Genomic DNA, 17,352 nt, shown 5'->3' on the forward strand with positions numbered 1-17,352 from the left:
AGTAATTTATGTAAGAGAGAGGCTGACCTGGTGTTTCTTGCCCTCGGTGGTCATGGTTAGGGGCAGGTAAGTGATCTCATACTGGCGGGTCTGCTGTGGCTCCACGATAAATGAGACTGGCCCGCTCCACTGGTCACCCTCGATAATTGGTTTAAGATGCCAAGTTTGGTTGCTTCGGTTGGGAATGGTCAGGTTTTTAGTATCTTTCACCCTCACATTTGTGGAGAAGTGTTGACCCTCACGAGTCTGTGGGTTACCAATACAGGTCCCAGTCAGTGTAAGGGTCACTGGCTTGTGGGGTCCGCCCTCTAGGGAACACCTCAGCTTCTGTAAGTAAAGTTAAACCAATAAGTGTCATATTTTTAATAACAAAAAAAACACAACCAATTTCAGCCCCTAATGCTTAAACCACACACCTTTTGTTTATTTAAAGATGTTTATTAACATATTGCTGAGCTGTTCTGTTCAATTGTCAGATTAAGTAAACTCAACACTATATGCTTCAGTATGTCATTTAAATCTAGTCCTTAAAAAGATAACACATAACAAAACTTTAAGTGTACAAATGATAAGTGTGCGTGCATGTGCGTGGGAGACTCACGTCATATCTGATGTCCTGGCTGATCTCCTGTGGGTGGAAGAGCACCTCGAAGGTGACATCCATGCCAGGAGTGATGTAGCCCTGTACAGGGTAGATGGAGAAGTCAGGCCGGAAACTCTCCACATCCCAGTTGAATCTGCAAACACAACAACATAACTCAACATCAAACCAGTTATATGCCCAAGGGGCCCATATTTAATACTTATCATTATGCTTATGCATGCCTTTATCCTAGTTTATTGGTCAAATTGACTTTGAAGGTCAATCAAAACATTTCCTCGATTAAAGTTATTTTTAAGATTTTTTATTCATTACAGCTCTAGAAAAATCTTCCAATTTTTGAACAACAGTTGTAACTATTCAGGACTTTATCAGACATAAGCCAATGTATAGTAGCATACTTGGCATTCATATCGCCAGTGTTGGACATGACAATCTTGCGGGAGGTCTGGCTGCGCTGGACAACGGCCCCGAATGGAATGGAGGTTGTGTCGAGGCTGACCTCCATCCCCAGACATGAGCCCTGGATGACAAACAGCGGCTGTGACAGACCTGCACACTCAAGCAGCACCTGAAAACAAATTAATACCTGTCACTACATGTACGATGAGGATATGAATCACATTCTTCATTCAACCAGGAAAGTTGTAGAATACAGATTAGTGATCTTATGTTTTTAAATAAAACATAATTTACTTAATAATTCAAATGAAATATTCAGTAATGACTAATAACATCTTCACCTTTAAGTATGATCGGTGAAGTTCAAAATGCAAAAAAACAAAGCCTTACTACAATAAAACTTGAAGATAAAGGGCTGAATAAGACTTCTTTTTCTGCAATTGGCCAATGTTTTATGTGGCAGCACTTACCTCCTCCATGAACTGGGGAATGCGGCCCTGCGGCTTAAACAGAACCTCAACCTTACAGGTTCCCCCACGGCCCTCCAGGGTGATGGGGTGGGTTGGGGCGATGGCCAGAACCCCAGGTGTCTGCAGCGCTGGTGTGGTTGGGGTGAGTGCCAGCGTGAACGTTATTGCAGCGGGGCTGTTGTTCACAATGGGCACATACTGTTTCACCACCTTTCCAACCACCTGGGCTCCCAGGTTCAGGATCTTGTGCTTCGGGTTGGCCACCTCAATCTACAACCCAACAGTTAATAACTTGTTTCTTTTTTGAAAATATATATAAAAAAAGTTTTTTCTAATTTTTGAAATTGATCAATTTTAGCCAAAGTACACTCATTACCCACCTTCATTTCTGTTCCAGTTCCCAGAATTTCTATGTCTTGTTTGGAAAGGCCATTCACCTCAAAGGTAACAACCTCACGGTACTTGCGTGCCTCACGTGGCACAAACTCAAACAACACATCCACATGGTCGCCAGGCTGGATAACGCAGGCATCAAATGCAAACCGCAAGTAGTCTGTGGGTGTGTACAGACAGTCCACACTGCAACAAGAAAAAAAACGAACTTATAATTATACACATATTTTTCAGTAATATATAATGTTAGAAGTGTTTTTTTTGAGAGTATTTTTTTAAAATTTTGTATTTTAGTAATTATTGTTGGTTTTCACAGAGACTAGCTTATATGATAAAACATTACATGCATGCTTGCATGATGGCCAACCGAGAAGTATGCTAGAAAGGCATTACAGACCTGATTTCCTTCTTGTCCTTGTTGGTGAGGCGAAGGGTACGTGTGTGGGTGGGCATACCAGCCCGGTATACAAAGCAGCTCCCAAAGTTGGCAGACAGGAAGGAGAAGTGGAGTCCTGGGCTAACACCAAGACCCTTCAGCTCAACGTGGAAACTGGGCCCATGGTGAACCTGAAAACATCATGCTTGTTAAAGGCATATAGATTCAGTGTGTAGAGTGTTTGTGCCATGATGGTAACTCTTGCAGAATCCCTTGCAGAATCCCTTGCAGAATCCCTTGCAGAATCCCTTGCCAAACCTTGAAATGCTCATTCCACTTACATGCTTTAAACAATAGGAATCAAATACCCGAGTGACACATTTACATTTGAAATCAGTTAACTTCAGGCCCTTGGCCCAAGATAAAAGCCTACAGATCTCGTTGATTTGCTATACATTAATGAAAGACTTAAGATCTTGAAATTAAGCCTGTACTGTTATATATCAGACTTAAAATAAATCTTTGTATTGGCATTAACTAGAATACAAATTTTTAGCATTCCACTCAGAGCAAGACAGTTTCATAGAAACTATAACATGGTCAGCATAGATGCAAAGATTTTAGCAAGGGGATTCGAAATATGATGGAAAGCAACAACAGTATACATGAAAAAGAGTGCATACCTTTAGTGTGAGTTCGCTGTCACGGAGAGTCATACGGGAGGTCGGGCAAAAAGAGAGCACACACTTCTTCCGCTCCCCATGGCTCACGCCCCCTGACTCCGGTGCGATGCTCACCATGTCTCTACGCTTGCCAGGGATGTTCAACTGCCACTCATAGTCAAAGTTGAACTTGCCCGAGTTGAGGATGAACAAGTTGCGGATCTGTTGCTCATTCACCTCCACCTGCAATACAACACGGTCCAAGTTCAAGGATTAAACTCTGTCCACTGATTTACTGTCGGCCTTTGCTTGTTTTACTGTAATTAAACTGTAAGCATTGGGACTGTTTCTTGTTCTATTTCAACGTGTTCTTAATTATATGCAAGAGTGCCCCAGAGTGAACATCAGTGCTGGTTTGTTTTTCTTCTTCATTTGGAAAATGGCCATAACTTGACAACTATTTCAGCCAACGTTATGAGCTTTCTATGTTCATAATTTCATAAAACATGTCTACTTAAGTTGAATGTCTTGAACTTTTTTTTAATTATATCCAAGTCATTCCCAATGCCTTGACTTTTTCTGCAAAATACAAATTTCCGTGGGAATAAACCAATAGAATAATATTATATATATTACCTCCTTGAAGTCTATCTGGTTGAGGCCGTCAGGAGTGAGTTGGATGCGGTTTCCGGTGGAGTCCTCACACAGCAGCGTACAGTCCATCGAGTAGCCCTCTGCCTTCACGTTCAATGTCACTGGCAAAGTCTTCCGGCGCACATTACACACCAGGTTGAAGTTAACCTCCTTGTCCGAGTTTGGTTTGAAGAAAAGGTTGATGGGAAGGCTGAAGCCAAAAATACACATATTTCAGTGGTCAAAATTAGCACAAGCCCGCAAGCCCTGCACTGGTAAAATGTCTGCCGGGCTTGCTCAAATTCTGAATTTTATATAGCAGGGCTTGTTCATAAATATGATTCCATGCAATAGTATAAGAATTTGGGCTTGTTCATCCAAAAGTCTAATTTCGATGACTGATATTTGAATAAGCTACCTTTATTGGAATCTTAATTTACTATTGACCAGTTGCCAAAGAAATTATTTCGACTTTTGTAGATTATTTGCCAAGGTTTTCCATATGCTTTCACTTATTTACAATATATAATCTTTCTTTTGGTCAACTGATTGAGTGACAACTTGCAACTGGTCAATTTATTTGTCTACATACTTGCTTTGTTAAATTGAATTGGCTATGAAAACTTTATAAGATTTGTCTCTGCCACAACAAGCTACTGACCTGGAGTTTGGTGGTATCTGGCCAGCCATTGGCTCCACATAAAGTTGTGCAGAGTAGCCAGCAGAGTGGGTCGAGTCCTCCTCAAAGTTAAAGTGGAATGGCTGGTCTTCGTTGTTCATCAGATACACTGTCTCAACTGCCTCATGACCTGATATACATACACAAAAACATTGCAAAGGAATGTAGGCACTTTTTGGGTTTATTTTCATTTTTAGCACTTTTTACAGATTTTAATAATTAAAATAAGTTCATTTCATCATATAAGGACCTACCAATGAGAAGAGCCTTGAAGTTCATGTGAGAGCGATCCATGACAATGTCGGGCTCACGAGCCTTCCCAACCAAAAGGAACGGAATGTTGATATTCTGTTCCGGCACATGGAAACGCCAGAATGACTCCATGGTGTCTAGCTGGGTGGTGTTGTACTCAAACGTCACCTAGCAGCAAAACAAGTTTAAGTACACAGTTGCTTGTAGCATTGTCTCACAGTCAACCACACGCATCCCCAGCACCTCAACAATAGTCTTTTATAAAATGTTGGCAAACATAAAATTTCAGAACACTGCTTGTCGCCAAAGTAGTTAATCAAATGGGGTTTTTTTAAATGGACAAAAATCCATTGAGTATTATATATTGCAGATATTTGAAAGGGGTATTAAAGATTGAGTATGCCAATTTTAATGCCATTCTTTCAGAAAAGACAACAGTATTGATGAAAAACAAAATGTGGTCCAAGTTATTTAACAAACCTGTACTACAAAAGTAATAGACAAGCAACAGGTATATAGTGTGGCACACTCACGTTTGTTTTCTTGCCACTGCGTATCTGACCACGATGCTGGAGGCAGTTGAAGGCTGGTGGGTGTTTGGGATCCGGCTCGTCCTCACAGATCCACTCAAAGCTGTACAGCTGGCTAGTTGGGTTCACGATCGCAAATGACCTGCAGGCAATCACAATCATGGTCATCACACATGACTCCTTACTTTCGCAAATATTTTACAGCAAACAATATCTGATAACTGTTTAAATCAACAATATTTTGTAAATAAGGAGAATCTGAAAAAAAAAATGTTTTAAAGCAAAGTTAAAGCAAACCACTAACATCCTAGTGGCATGTACATTCAGGAGACTTACTTGGTGGCCTTGACAGCGACACCAGTTGTGAGGAACTCAATGACACGGGTGTTGGGGTCCAGGGTAGTCCCGGGCGGGGCTCCTCCCGGTCCACGCATCTCTGGGTTACGGCGGGCATTGGTGATATAGTCTGAGTCCTCAAGCTCAAAGTGGCAGTAAGGCATAAGGCTTTTCCCCCTCACACCCAGCACAGGGCCCTGCTGGCTCTTCTCCAGGTTAGACATCCTGCAAGAGAACAAACAATCAACAATACAGTGTACAGCTTGTTATACAATCCTTCAGAACGATTTATTCAAATACCTTCTTTAGACAAGACAAAGGGTTTTAGGCCATTCCAAACTGATCAGCATCAGGTTCTAATTTAAAATCCTAACTAAGGTATTCTCTTTACAACAAATGGCTCAAGTAGTAGATTTGAAAGCTGAAGATCATAAAAAAGTATCATATACATTTGCAGGTCCATACATCCAGAAAATCAAATATCTACCCGTATTTCATCTATTTATTGACTCAAATCATTATTCTAATCATTAATTGTTAATTGTTATTTCTTTGCTTCTTTTAAATTTTGATATATGTTTTTCTTATCATATACGAACACTGAAAACTCATTTAAGTATGACCCTATCTTTTTCCTAATTTCTTTACATTATACTTCGGTCATTCTAAATAACTGCTTAAAAAAAAATTGCCTAAAAAAGGATCTTTAAACAAAAAACACATGAGAAAATGTTCATAGCAGAGAGAGTTCCCACATACGTGCAGAGAAGACGTCCCTCGTAATCATTGGAGTCCAGAGGAGAGAATTTAACAGTGAAGTTGGTCTTCTTGCCGGCAAGGATCGTGCCAAACTCCGGCTCCACCGTGAAGGGCACATACTGAGTGTCAACAACATCAACGCGGGACTCTGGACGGTCACCCTCAGAGATAAAGGTAACGGCCCGCTGGATTGTGGGTGTGAAGTTTTCCATCACCACCTGCCAGCTGTAGTCCAGCTGAACGTTCCCTTTGTTACTCATCGTAAACCTGACAAACACATACAAATATGTTAAATCTAAATATGCTATATAACTGTCATTAAAACAATTTGTAATTTAGATATCTTTTGACCTTAAGTTTTTGGTTTGAATCTAATTAATTACATGTTAACTGTAATACATCATACACAGTTTTCTAAAATATTACTATAACTTATAAATAAGGACTACAAGGACTGGATTAGTGCTACATACTCGTAGACGCGCGTCTGGAACATGAGAGTCTCGCGGAAATTAATGGCCTCCACCTTGCACTTGTATTTGCTGAAGTCGGCCACTGCGTTCACCAGCAGCTCCACATTTCGACCTGACTCTGGAACCTGCATGGAAAACATGCACATGTTACTCACTATTTTAAGGCTTTGTTTACATTTTACTTAAAATGGAGAAAACTATACACAGTAAACTATGTTATATACTATAATTCCACAAATGTCACCTGCTAGGAGCACCCACTTTGTGGAATAGGAAACAAACAATTATTAAGGATTACCACACAGGCCACATAATAATATGTTCTTTGGTTTATTCCATTCAAGAAATAACAATAATATTTAACAACAGAAGCTGTACCTCAGTGTGTGGGGGTTCTGGTTCTGTCTCAACCACCTTCCTCTTGGCAGGACGAGGAGTGGTGGTGGCAGTCTTGTTGCCAGTGCCAGCGGTGCTGCTCTCCCCACCAGCGGACACAGGCACATCTACCCAACGTACCGTTCTGATACGGTCATCCCAGTCTGACACCTGCATTGAAAATGTTTATTTTAGCCACAAAGACATGCGTCAACCATCATCATTTATGGGAGAAACTGTTTTATCTCATTGGAAAATTAACAGGAAGTTGTGAGCAGTTGGTTTCCAATAAGTAGTGTAGTTGATATCGTAACATCTAATAACTCTTTTTAAAAGGCAGCCTTTATTGCGTGTACAAAGTTTTACTTCATTTGACCAAGTAAAATTCTTCAAAATGTACCTGTCCAGGTTTTGGGAAGGTGATCTTAGTGACCCTGCAGGGTATAGGCGCCTCAGTGAGGGTCACAGGCTTTTCAGAGCGGAATGTGACAGTGAAGTCCTTGCTGGCCCCGGCATGGAGATGGCCTACAGTCGGTGTAAACCGCAGCTGGGCATGCTCTGGCCACTGGAACCGTATACTGTCAGAACGCGAGTGATTTGTCATGGAAAATGTCAGCGTCCTTGGCTCATTGATGAAACAGTCACCATATCGAATGAGGTTTGGTTTAGCAGCTGCCAAAAAAAGGAGTACAATTAGACTAATGCAAATATTACTACAAAAATATAATAGTTTACTCAAGTTTGAGAATGTTTTGGAACATTCATACACAGCTCCTAAATAAATAATTCAGAACTCTATCAATAAAACTTATGTTTTGCCTCCTTTGTTTTTTTCCAATAAGATCTTATCAAATTGCAAAAAACAGATTCATACTAGCTACTATTTAATTCTGTGCTGCACAATGCTCCTACCAGAGACGTCGTCATCCGCCATGTTCCCCTCCTCCTTCTCGGGGTTGATGGGTGTCTCCACACTGCCAATCTTGTCAAGGGTAATCTCATCCTCATAGCCCTCCCCAACCAGCTGCACCACAGAGTCCTCATACTGGTTGTCAATCACTGACACCCTCACATGGCCCTGTGTTCGCTGCACAGCTCCCGGACGGAACAGCGCGTAGAAGCTTACTGTCTCTCCAACACTCACATTGACAGATGCAGTGTGTGGCCTGCGACCTCCATCTGCAAAGACAATAAATACACAAGTTAACACTCAAGTATGCGGGCCATCTGCCTTTACACATTCCAATCAACAATGTTGTCCACAGAGGACCTCTTACTTAAAAATCATCAAATCATTTATAATATGATGGGTGTAATAGTATGTAAGGACGTTTCACAAAATGTGAGAAAAAAGAACTTCTATAAATATTTGGTAACAATTAACAATAATTACAAATTAAATTACTCATCAGAACAAAATTTCTTCAAATTGGTAAGCCTATGTGTGCATGAGACTACATTTATATAAATATTGCCGTTCTTGAGAATGACTATGCATTGTGTTTGCTGAGGCATGCGCAAGTCGTAAGTATGACAATCATTTCACATCTGCAAGATTTAGTCATAAGGCAACATTACTTCCATCCTTTGCATTATGTGGAAAAACATACAAGTAAAGTTTACAAAATGTAAAATATGAATATGTCTGACAAACAACTGAGTCAGTGTATCACATACCTTCCTGATCTGGGTCTGCCATAATGGCGTTAGTGCCATCTGCTGGCCGCAGCTGAAACACTCCATCTGGGTCAATCAGGTCAATGTCCACCTGCAGAGAGTTATTTAAGATTATTTTCAAAGCCTGTATCTTCCAAATTCATAAACAACTGTGGAAAAATGCTAAGTCATGCCAAATAAAAGAATAAGGTGCAGAAATAAATAAAACGTTTTTATATATACTGCATTTAAAAAGCTAGTGTAATGCCTAGGTGAATGAAGCAGTCAGTGACGGTGAAAATCTATCTTTGACTGATACTGCCAGCTGTAGTTTTGTAAGAATCTGTTTTTGAAGAAAATAATACACTGTTTGTTTATATATCTCCACGGAAACTATGTCAAACATATTGGGAACAAATTTTTGTTCTGGGAAACAGCCTATTAACAGCGTTTAATTTTTCTCAATATCACTGACTTACTACCATGCATATCTTACAGCTGTAAATGTATACATAAGACTCTAAAATTGAGAAAGCATGTTGACACTTGAATAAACTTCCTTCTTCTGTGTATGTACCTTGCTGGGCAGTGTGCCATCATTGACCAGAACCAGGGGCAGTGACTCTGTGTGGCCCACCAGATTCTTCTTGAACAGTAGTAAGGGTTGTCCTCTCTTGTTTCTCACTGTTGGTTTTCTGATTGAGATACGTGGCAGGTTGCCATCGCCAGAAATTTCAAACGTCAGATTTTTACCCCTCGCCTGGTTTGGTGACAGCCCATCAATTACTGCTTCAAATATCGCGGTGAAGCTCTGAAATGAAATTGTGCAATGTGGTGATACAACCATAGCCTTTATTTAAATATATAGTAATAAAAATGTGGTCCTCTAAATAAACTGAGGTAGTTGAACCAAGAAAATTAGAACCTAATAACAATTCTACTGTACTGTAAATTAGAGATTATCAGATGCCAGATTTAGTTGAAGGTATATGTCCTCAGAAATGACCTAGTAGACAAATTTTGAACATTCAAATTAATTTTGTGTGTCTGAAACTCATTTCTGAGTAGACAAAAAAGCTGTGTTGAAGCCCACAGAGGCGATGACATACTTGCATGGAAGGAGGGGTGAAGGTCACGGTGGCATACACGTGGCTGTGGTTCATCACCTGGGCACGTGGTGGATCAATCTCAAATATGTCCTGGTGCTTTGATGAGCCCTTGGCATTCATTGGCTTCACAGAGAACACAACGTCACATGGAACCTTCTGGTTGTTGGATATCTTAAACCTCGCAGTCGCCTTACGGCCAACTATGACGTTGTTGAAAACAAACTTCTTCTCATCCTCCGCGTACACTCCGCTGCTTTCCAGCTGTAATAATCCAACCCTTTATGTAGGTCACATACACATGTATGAACAGTCAAGTTGTTACACTGCACAATTAAGCATTACTAGACTAAACACTTAAAGAGTTTGACAGAATTCAGAGCTACAGATAAGGGTCTTAATTGGTTAAAACACGCCTTAAAATATGCCAATTACGATATATAAAATTAAGCATTTGTTTGAAACTGTACACATACTGAAAGGATCAACTTCCGCCTCAACGTCTCAGAAAAAAGTTTTGACATAATTAGAGATGGCCTCTAATCAGATTAGAATCACTCCTACTCCTACTCTGTGATTTCACTTGACGAGTGTAGTTTTTTTAACTTAAAAGAAATTAGGAACTTTCCGGTGTTTTAATCAATTTCTGAGGATCAAGCCTATTGTGTATGTAAAATAAAAGTATGTTTGCATTTAAATGTGCCAGTAGACTTTAACATTCTACATTTCAGTTTATTGAATGAAACCAATGTGTATACTACACTTTGCAAAATTATATACACCTGAAGTTAAAAAGGTATCTGTAGCTCTGAGAATAACAAAAGCTTTTATTGGAAAATGTTTCAAACTCAAAGTTTAAAGGAAGAAATCCAAACATTAGTGACAACCAGTTTTAGTTCTACTTACATTAGTAGCACATACAAACACAACTGTTATTAAGTTTTTTAACCGATACAATTATTCTTAAACGAACAGGCTCCAGTAAGGTTCAATGATTAGTGAAAGTTCTGATTTAAACATAAAACAAGGTAAAAACAATTCTGTAGAATATGTTCAAGTGACATCGTTATGATGATAGTCACTGTGATATGATAACTCATGGGGCAGGGCAATTAAGTTGTGGAAAAATGCAACAATGGGTTGTGCTTGTTATATTTCTGGGCTCATAACATTGACCTTGATTGTAACAAGATCTACTGGTATATACATACTCCCTTAAAATCCTCCTGTAAATATGGTACAGACAATGTGTAAGTCATATTCTCCATTAAACTCATCCAAAAAATAAATAAAAAATAAACAAAAATAGTTCATATGTAAGCAGAATTCCCATTTAAACAGTAAACAAAGGAATAGATGCATTAGTTTTAAAACATGTGCTGGTGTTATTTATAAGTACTGTGTATGTGTCTTACGGAGTTTGTGTGCTGCCAGACACTGAGGTTCTTGCAGACACGGTGTTCCTCAAAGATGGCGCCTATGTCATCTGTGTTGATGGAGGGGATGCAGGCCTCGGCCAGCAGCTTGTAGGGAATTCCTCCGGGGTGATCTGTCGGATCCCTGTCCGCAATTTCTACGCTTAGCTCCTGAACGCATACAAAAATAGAGATATCATTCACACAGCATTCCATTTGCCACCAATTTCATATTGTTACATCTTTATAAACTATTACAATTAGGTAAACAGAACAATTGATAAGCATGACCAAAAATATCAAGAATAACATGACAGAGGAAGACAATTAGGATTGGAGGCTCTTGTGTTACAAACCTCATCAAACCGTCCCTGGGTCTCAGCCACACACTCCACATTGATGGTCTGGTGCCCATTTGGCAGGATGATCCCGAAAGCCGGGAAGATTGTGAATGCCCCGAGAGTCAACTTGGACTGGCCTAACATCTCTTGCCTAAAACATACACCAACCACAGTTGTAATACACATGCCATAAACCACATACACACACTCACACATATGTGCCATCAATTACACAATGGTTAAACTAACAGCATTTTAAACGTGTCTTTATAAAATGGTTATTCATCTAAAAAAATGTTTTATAAATGTTATGTAAAGTGCTTGTTAAGGGACTAAACTGTAGATAAATAGCATTTCATATGTTAGAATTATTTTGACATGCAATTGATGTTAAGAATTTATAATTGTGCAATTATCTTTTATCTAAATAAGTACAAAGAATATCCAGAAGGTAGGTGTTTCTAAAGCAAATATAACATAAACCCCTGTTTTCCTATCAAATACATCATTTACATGCTTCCGTGCGAGGTTTTTATTTAAATACAAGCCTGATTTTCTCATCCAAAATACCCACTGGTAAGAAATCCTTGATTAATTTACAACATTACAAACACATAAAATTATAAATCAAAACATGTCACTATTAATGAAAAAAGCCCCCTCAGACACAAAACTAATGCATACAACCCTCTGCAAATATTTAGAAGTAATCTTTACCCAAGTTATAGAACTAACTTGCAAGTCTCACACACTTACTAGATATTGTTTTCTAGAAAAAACAGAAGGGATATAATTCAAAACCAATTGATGGAAAAATTATATAAATGTTAAAAATTGCTTGAAATATGAATTAATTAACTTAGGGAAATAAAAAAAAAATGTGTGAGTAGAAATATACAAAAATATTGCAAAGTAGATTTTAGAATTACATGTATACAAAAATATGGCAAAGGAGAAGAAGTACACTCCATAAAATTATGACAAAATCAAATCCAATATGGCCACCAGTCAGCCATCTTAAATGAGATTGGAAAACTTTTTATGTAACAGACATCTCATCATAATGTTAAGGCACGGTACCAAGGTAGAAAGAAATCCATGCTATCATGTTCTGAAAAAATACATGCAGACAAATATCTTCATGTGCACTATATCTGAACAATTCAAAGGGCCATAACTTTGTAAAAAATTACCCAAGAAAACAATACTGGTATTAATGCACAACTAGGCTAAGTACTTATCATTCCCAGTCCATCAAAATCCCTCCAGCAGTTTATGAGATTTGCACCAACCTTTAAGGTTGTGACATCCATGCATACAGACAGACAGATGGGAAGCACATCACAACAGCTCAGCTATTTCATAATTCATATCATGAAGCAGATATAAATAGATCATATATTACCCAAACAAATATGTTTGTTTTTTCAATTTTAATACTTCTATCCTCTATTTAAAAAAATTGTCATAGTAATATAACATTGACTTTATAATATGTCCTCTGGGGACACAATACTGATGTTCGTACCTGGTTGGGGCTAACACATTATTTTTGCCTTGCATGGTACTGGTACGACCAGCATGCAAGTCCTTGCCTTGTTTGCCAACGGGAGTGTGAGTGACGGTGCTCAGCCGGCGCACACCAGTTGCACTGATATCGCTACACAGCAAGCACAGACAGTTAGTCGGTTAGTAAGGAATTCTACTCAGCAAGCATGCACACAAAGTATAAGCATGTACACAGTGGCATCAGCTCAGGATGGCACCTTATGTTAAACAAGAAACATACAGAAGTTATCTGCTCTGTCACCAGGATGGACAAACCATTTAATATATCAATTTATAAGCTTTTGTGATTTTTCAGTTTCAGGCATATTCCCCTGAAAAGCTAATGCCACTGCTATACTGTTTTTAACTGAGCTGATTTTAATTCATTATTTTACATGTTACTGGGAACAAAACATAAATTCATTGCTTTAAAATGAAGTAAAATCAGCACAATTATTTTTTTCTTTTTTTAGCATTATAAAGAAGGATTTTTTTCCCAAGGAAAGTATACTCTATTAAGCAGAAAATCAAGCTTTAATAATAATCAAGAAAGGCATAGATTATTGGTTCAAATAAGCAAAAACAAAGAGAAAAGATACATTAAGAATATTTTGAAGTCATAAAAGATAATGCCTTGTCTTAAATCTTAAATTATTATAAATTCATTGAAATAAATCATGCATGACAGTTTTACAAAGGATTAAATTCGAGAAGTAAATTAATTTGACAAGAAATAAAATTTAATAAACTTTTGAATAAAAAGGCTCGTTACCGTATCTCGTAAAATCTGTAGTTTTAGCAAAATGGGAATAAAAAGATAAAAACAAACTTAAATAATTACAGAGATAGTCTTTTTTCCTTAACCAAAACAGTTTCAGTTCTAGAACATTTCCACTACCGTTACAGATTACAGGTTAAATCACTAGAGGGCAGCCAAAGTTAGCCATACGAGATGATCCTCAGCAGACTGCAATACCAACCTGGTTGAATCTGTTTTCTTAGGCTTGGCGATGGATCGACCGGAGCTGGAGCCATCCCGGGATTTAGTGCGTTTATCACCCTTTACAGGCCTACATGAAGGAGAGAGAATGACAGGGGATGCCATTGCTGGCCAGGAATGCTGGGATACCACGGTGCAACATATACGCCACAGCAACACATGTGCACCAAACATTTAGTAGTTTTTTGTTTTTTTTTAAATATTATTATTAAAGTGATTTTTTTTTAATGGTTTTGACTGTTTTTGTATATAGCACATGTTTTGCTGTTCTGTGCAAAATTATGGTATGAATCTACTTCTAAGTAATGTAGGATTTATATTCTACAAACATGGTTTAAAGCGACAAGTGATCATTTATGTAGATTCAATGCAAGATTCATGATTACACATATAAGCTTGCCACACATTATAATACAGACACATATAATACACAGAGATAGAGCGACAGACACAGTGCACACATAGTCAGATCAACATAACACATCAAGGTCAAGAAGTTGTACTGTTTAATACTTAAATGCTTTGAAATAGAAATCTGTTTGTGGTTGCTGTGATTAAAAAGTCTTTCATAAACACATTCTATAAAATTGAGCATAGTGAAATGAATAAGAGAAAAGAAAACTAAAAGTGAGGAAAAGACCTTGCAAGAGGATTTGATTCTAAGCTGAGGTTGAGCCGAGGTCTCTTAGTCACAAGGGGTTAGACCATATATATATGTATATTTTATGTATGAGGTATCAGCTACAAGAAGTTTTCGTCTTCTAAAGTATAATTTTTAAAACACAGAAATCTAAAGAATAGACTTGTCATTTCACTAAACATGGATATAAAGAATGAATGAAGAGGTAGAAAGTTGACTTACAATTTATTCGTGGTCTTTGAGGGAGCTTGGGAGCGAGTGTGGCTGGGGTGCAGACAAGGAAATAGACAGAATATAGTACACAGAAAAAGAAGAGTAAATACACTTAAAATTAAGAAGACATTGTACACACGAACACTAATTAAGGAGACATCGTACACACAAACACTAATTAAGGAGACATCGTACACATGAACACTAATTAAGGAGATATCTTACACATAAACACTAATTAAGGAGACATGTTACACATGAACACTAATTAAGGAGACATCGTACACACAAACACTAATTAAGGAGACATTGTACACACGAACACTAATTAAGGAGACATCGTACACACGAACACTAATTAAGGAGACATTGTACACACAAACACTAATTAAAGAGACATCGTACACACCAACACTAATTAAGGAGATATCGCACAAACATAAATACATGGATTGGATGTAGAGACAAACATACACATATGATGGGGGGATTATCATTTTATTTATTTATATATAAAAAAAAATTAAATTGGATTGGATGTATAGACATACATAAACATAAACTACACATAAACATACACATGGACATACGAAGACATACATACACAGGAAACACAGAATAAGCAGACAAGAGATTCACACATTGGACATGCATCACACTGACAAGTCTAGCCAACACTGAACTCGAACATGGTCACATAACATAAACACCATCACAACTTGAATCTAAATACAGGCGGTTGGCTAAAATAACGAAGTGACACAATTCTTGCCCTACATGTGTGATATGTATTATCATGGCTGTATATGTACTGTGAATTTGTACAAGATAAACATACTTGAAGAAATGTAGAAAGCATAAAAAGGAGACGAAATTGTTCTGTTTATGATGTCAGTTTGTTAGTAGGAGAAACATTTAAACTTTGTCAGCATAATGGCTTTGCTGTAATGGTTTGTCAAGAAAGATCATTGTCATGTTTTAATATACAAAAAAGACTAATATCAGTGCAAAAAAATGAGCCTTTTACAGTTACATATAATGCAAAACTCTTAAACAAATCCTTTCTTGACAAATAAAACAGTTCATTTCTGAATTCCAATAACCTGGTTACATTGTTTGTCAGCAAGGAGCTGGTGGGTGGAGTAAGTGCGAGAGCGTGTACTTACGGTCGTGTCCCCCTGCCAGCGGGCGGCTGAGCGGGCTCCTTCACCATTTTGGTGATCTGGTACTTGAAGTCAAACTCGCCCTTGTTCTCAATGATGAACGTGCGACTCTTCTTACTGTTTACCAGCAGTGAGCCAAAGTTGATGTCGCTCATAGGCAGTATGTTGTATCTGAGAAATAAACCATTATTACAACTGTTAGAAGTCTTATGGAGTAACAGAGAGTAAAGAGAATGCTGTATTAAAACTACATCACTGAAATGTTTTCAAACAAATTTTATTTTCTTATTTTATTTTGAAATGATTGCATTTGGTAAAAAACAATGATTATAGAAGTTTTCTCTAAATCATATTTAACAAATTTTATCATACTAAAGAGTTTACTGAAGAAAAAGTTATTCTTCTCAAAAAATACAAATAATCATGACTTAGAATGTTAATTTTTATAACATTATTAAAAAAAACACAAGGACAGTCAATGATTTATACAAGGGAGTGTTGTGAAAAGCTTACTTGTTGAAGACCGCCTTGACGGAGACCTTGACAGGAATAGTGGCAATAAGAGTGCCACTGTCCGAGATGTTTGGTTCGATCACCTGGCACTTGAGGATGGGAATGTCCTTCACCGCCACCTCTTTGTTAGATTTGAAGATCACCTGAACAGCTGTCTGTCGGTCCTGCGGGGCCAGTGTGCCCTTTGATGGGATCACGGAGAACAGGCTTGTCACATTCGGGTTTGTGGGGTCACAGTTCTCAAACAGGAAACTGGGTACACAGAAAACACTCAATTTTTTTTCAATCACATCTAAGTGAATGCTTGCAAGGAAGAACTCAATACTTAAAATACCCCAAACACAGGTCTTGTCAGGCGAGTAAAAAAAGCTGATTCATAAAGCTAAGAAAAAGTGGATGACATTCTTTAAAAAACTACCTCCATTCCTTTTTCAACAGGAATAAGTTCTGATGACAAATCAAAATCGACTCTTCTATTGTTTTCAATAATCGATTATTTTTTTGGTCATATTTTCAAACCCTATAGATCATACAAGTAAAATGGTGTGTGTGTGTCAGACTCACTTGAAGGCAATGTCATATTTTCCCTTGTTCTTTAGTGTGCATGTCTGCTTCACCTCGTCCATGACCTTGATTGTTCCAAAGTCGAGGCCACCATCTGTGCCTGGGAACACGCAATGGAACAACAACATTAAACAGTAACAGTTACATCAAATGTATCAAATGTATATCTTCTACCCCACACTGGAATTCCTTCATTGGGGAAAAATCATACTTGTCAAAATGTGAAATTAAAATGCTTCAAATGGTGTTTAA

General features: G+C 38.0%; 1 protein-coding gene across 10 annotated transcripts in view; it reads right to left on the reverse strand.

Annotated features, from left to right (window-relative positions):
* LOC128242846 (hydrocephalus-inducing protein homolog) overlaps positions 1 to 17,352 on the reverse strand; it is a 66,504-nt gene that overhangs the window by 3,772 nt on the left and 45,380 nt on the right. For 9 of the 10 annotated variants that reach the window (XM_052960217.1, XM_052960214.1, XM_052960207.1 and 6 more), the window contains 26 exons: positions 17,101 to 17,200; positions 16,537 to 16,788; positions 16,027 to 16,194; positions 13,988 to 14,077; positions 11,475 to 11,610; positions 11,119 to 11,289; positions 9,707 to 9,967; positions 9,175 to 9,408; positions 8,619 to 8,709; positions 7,854 to 8,120; positions 7,342 to 7,613; positions 6,945 to 7,112; positions 6,567 to 6,691; positions 6,094 to 6,360; positions 5,335 to 5,559; positions 5,002 to 5,140; positions 4,471 to 4,636; positions 4,199 to 4,346; positions 3,541 to 3,748; positions 2,926 to 3,147; positions 2,264 to 2,433; positions 1,854 to 2,052; positions 1,474 to 1,743; positions 1,003 to 1,172; positions 602 to 737; positions 28 to 327 (listed from right to left, as the gene is read on the reverse strand). In XM_052960217.1, coding sequence (XP_052816177.1) covers positions 28 to 327; positions 602 to 737; positions 1,003 to 1,172; positions 1,474 to 1,743; positions 1,854 to 2,052; positions 2,264 to 2,433; positions 2,926 to 3,147; positions 3,541 to 3,748; positions 4,199 to 4,346; positions 4,471 to 4,636; positions 5,002 to 5,140; positions 5,335 to 5,559; positions 6,094 to 6,360; positions 6,567 to 6,691; positions 6,945 to 7,112; positions 7,342 to 7,613; positions 7,854 to 8,120; positions 8,619 to 8,709; positions 9,175 to 9,408; positions 9,707 to 9,967; positions 11,119 to 11,289; positions 11,475 to 11,610; positions 13,988 to 14,077; positions 16,027 to 16,194; positions 16,537 to 16,788; positions 17,101 to 17,200 — 4,955 coding nt within the window. The remainder of the gene's footprint in view (positions 1 to 27; positions 328 to 601; positions 738 to 1,002; positions 1,173 to 1,473; positions 1,744 to 1,853; positions 2,053 to 2,263; positions 2,434 to 2,925; positions 3,148 to 3,540; positions 3,749 to 4,198; positions 4,347 to 4,470; positions 4,637 to 5,001; positions 5,141 to 5,334; positions 5,560 to 6,093; positions 6,361 to 6,566; positions 6,692 to 6,944; positions 7,113 to 7,341; positions 7,614 to 7,853; positions 8,121 to 8,618; positions 8,710 to 9,174; positions 9,409 to 9,706; positions 9,968 to 11,118; positions 11,290 to 11,474; positions 11,611 to 13,987; positions 14,078 to 16,026; positions 16,195 to 16,536; positions 16,789 to 17,100; positions 17,201 to 17,352) is intronic. The other variant, XM_052960216.1, reaches the window with a different exon arrangement.

This window comes from Mya arenaria, chromosome 8 (genome assembly GCF_026914265.1).
Source record: "Mya arenaria isolate MELC-2E11 chromosome 8, ASM2691426v1".
Classification (NCBI taxonomy): domain Eukaryota; kingdom Metazoa; phylum Mollusca; class Bivalvia; order Myida; family Myidae; genus Mya; species Mya arenaria.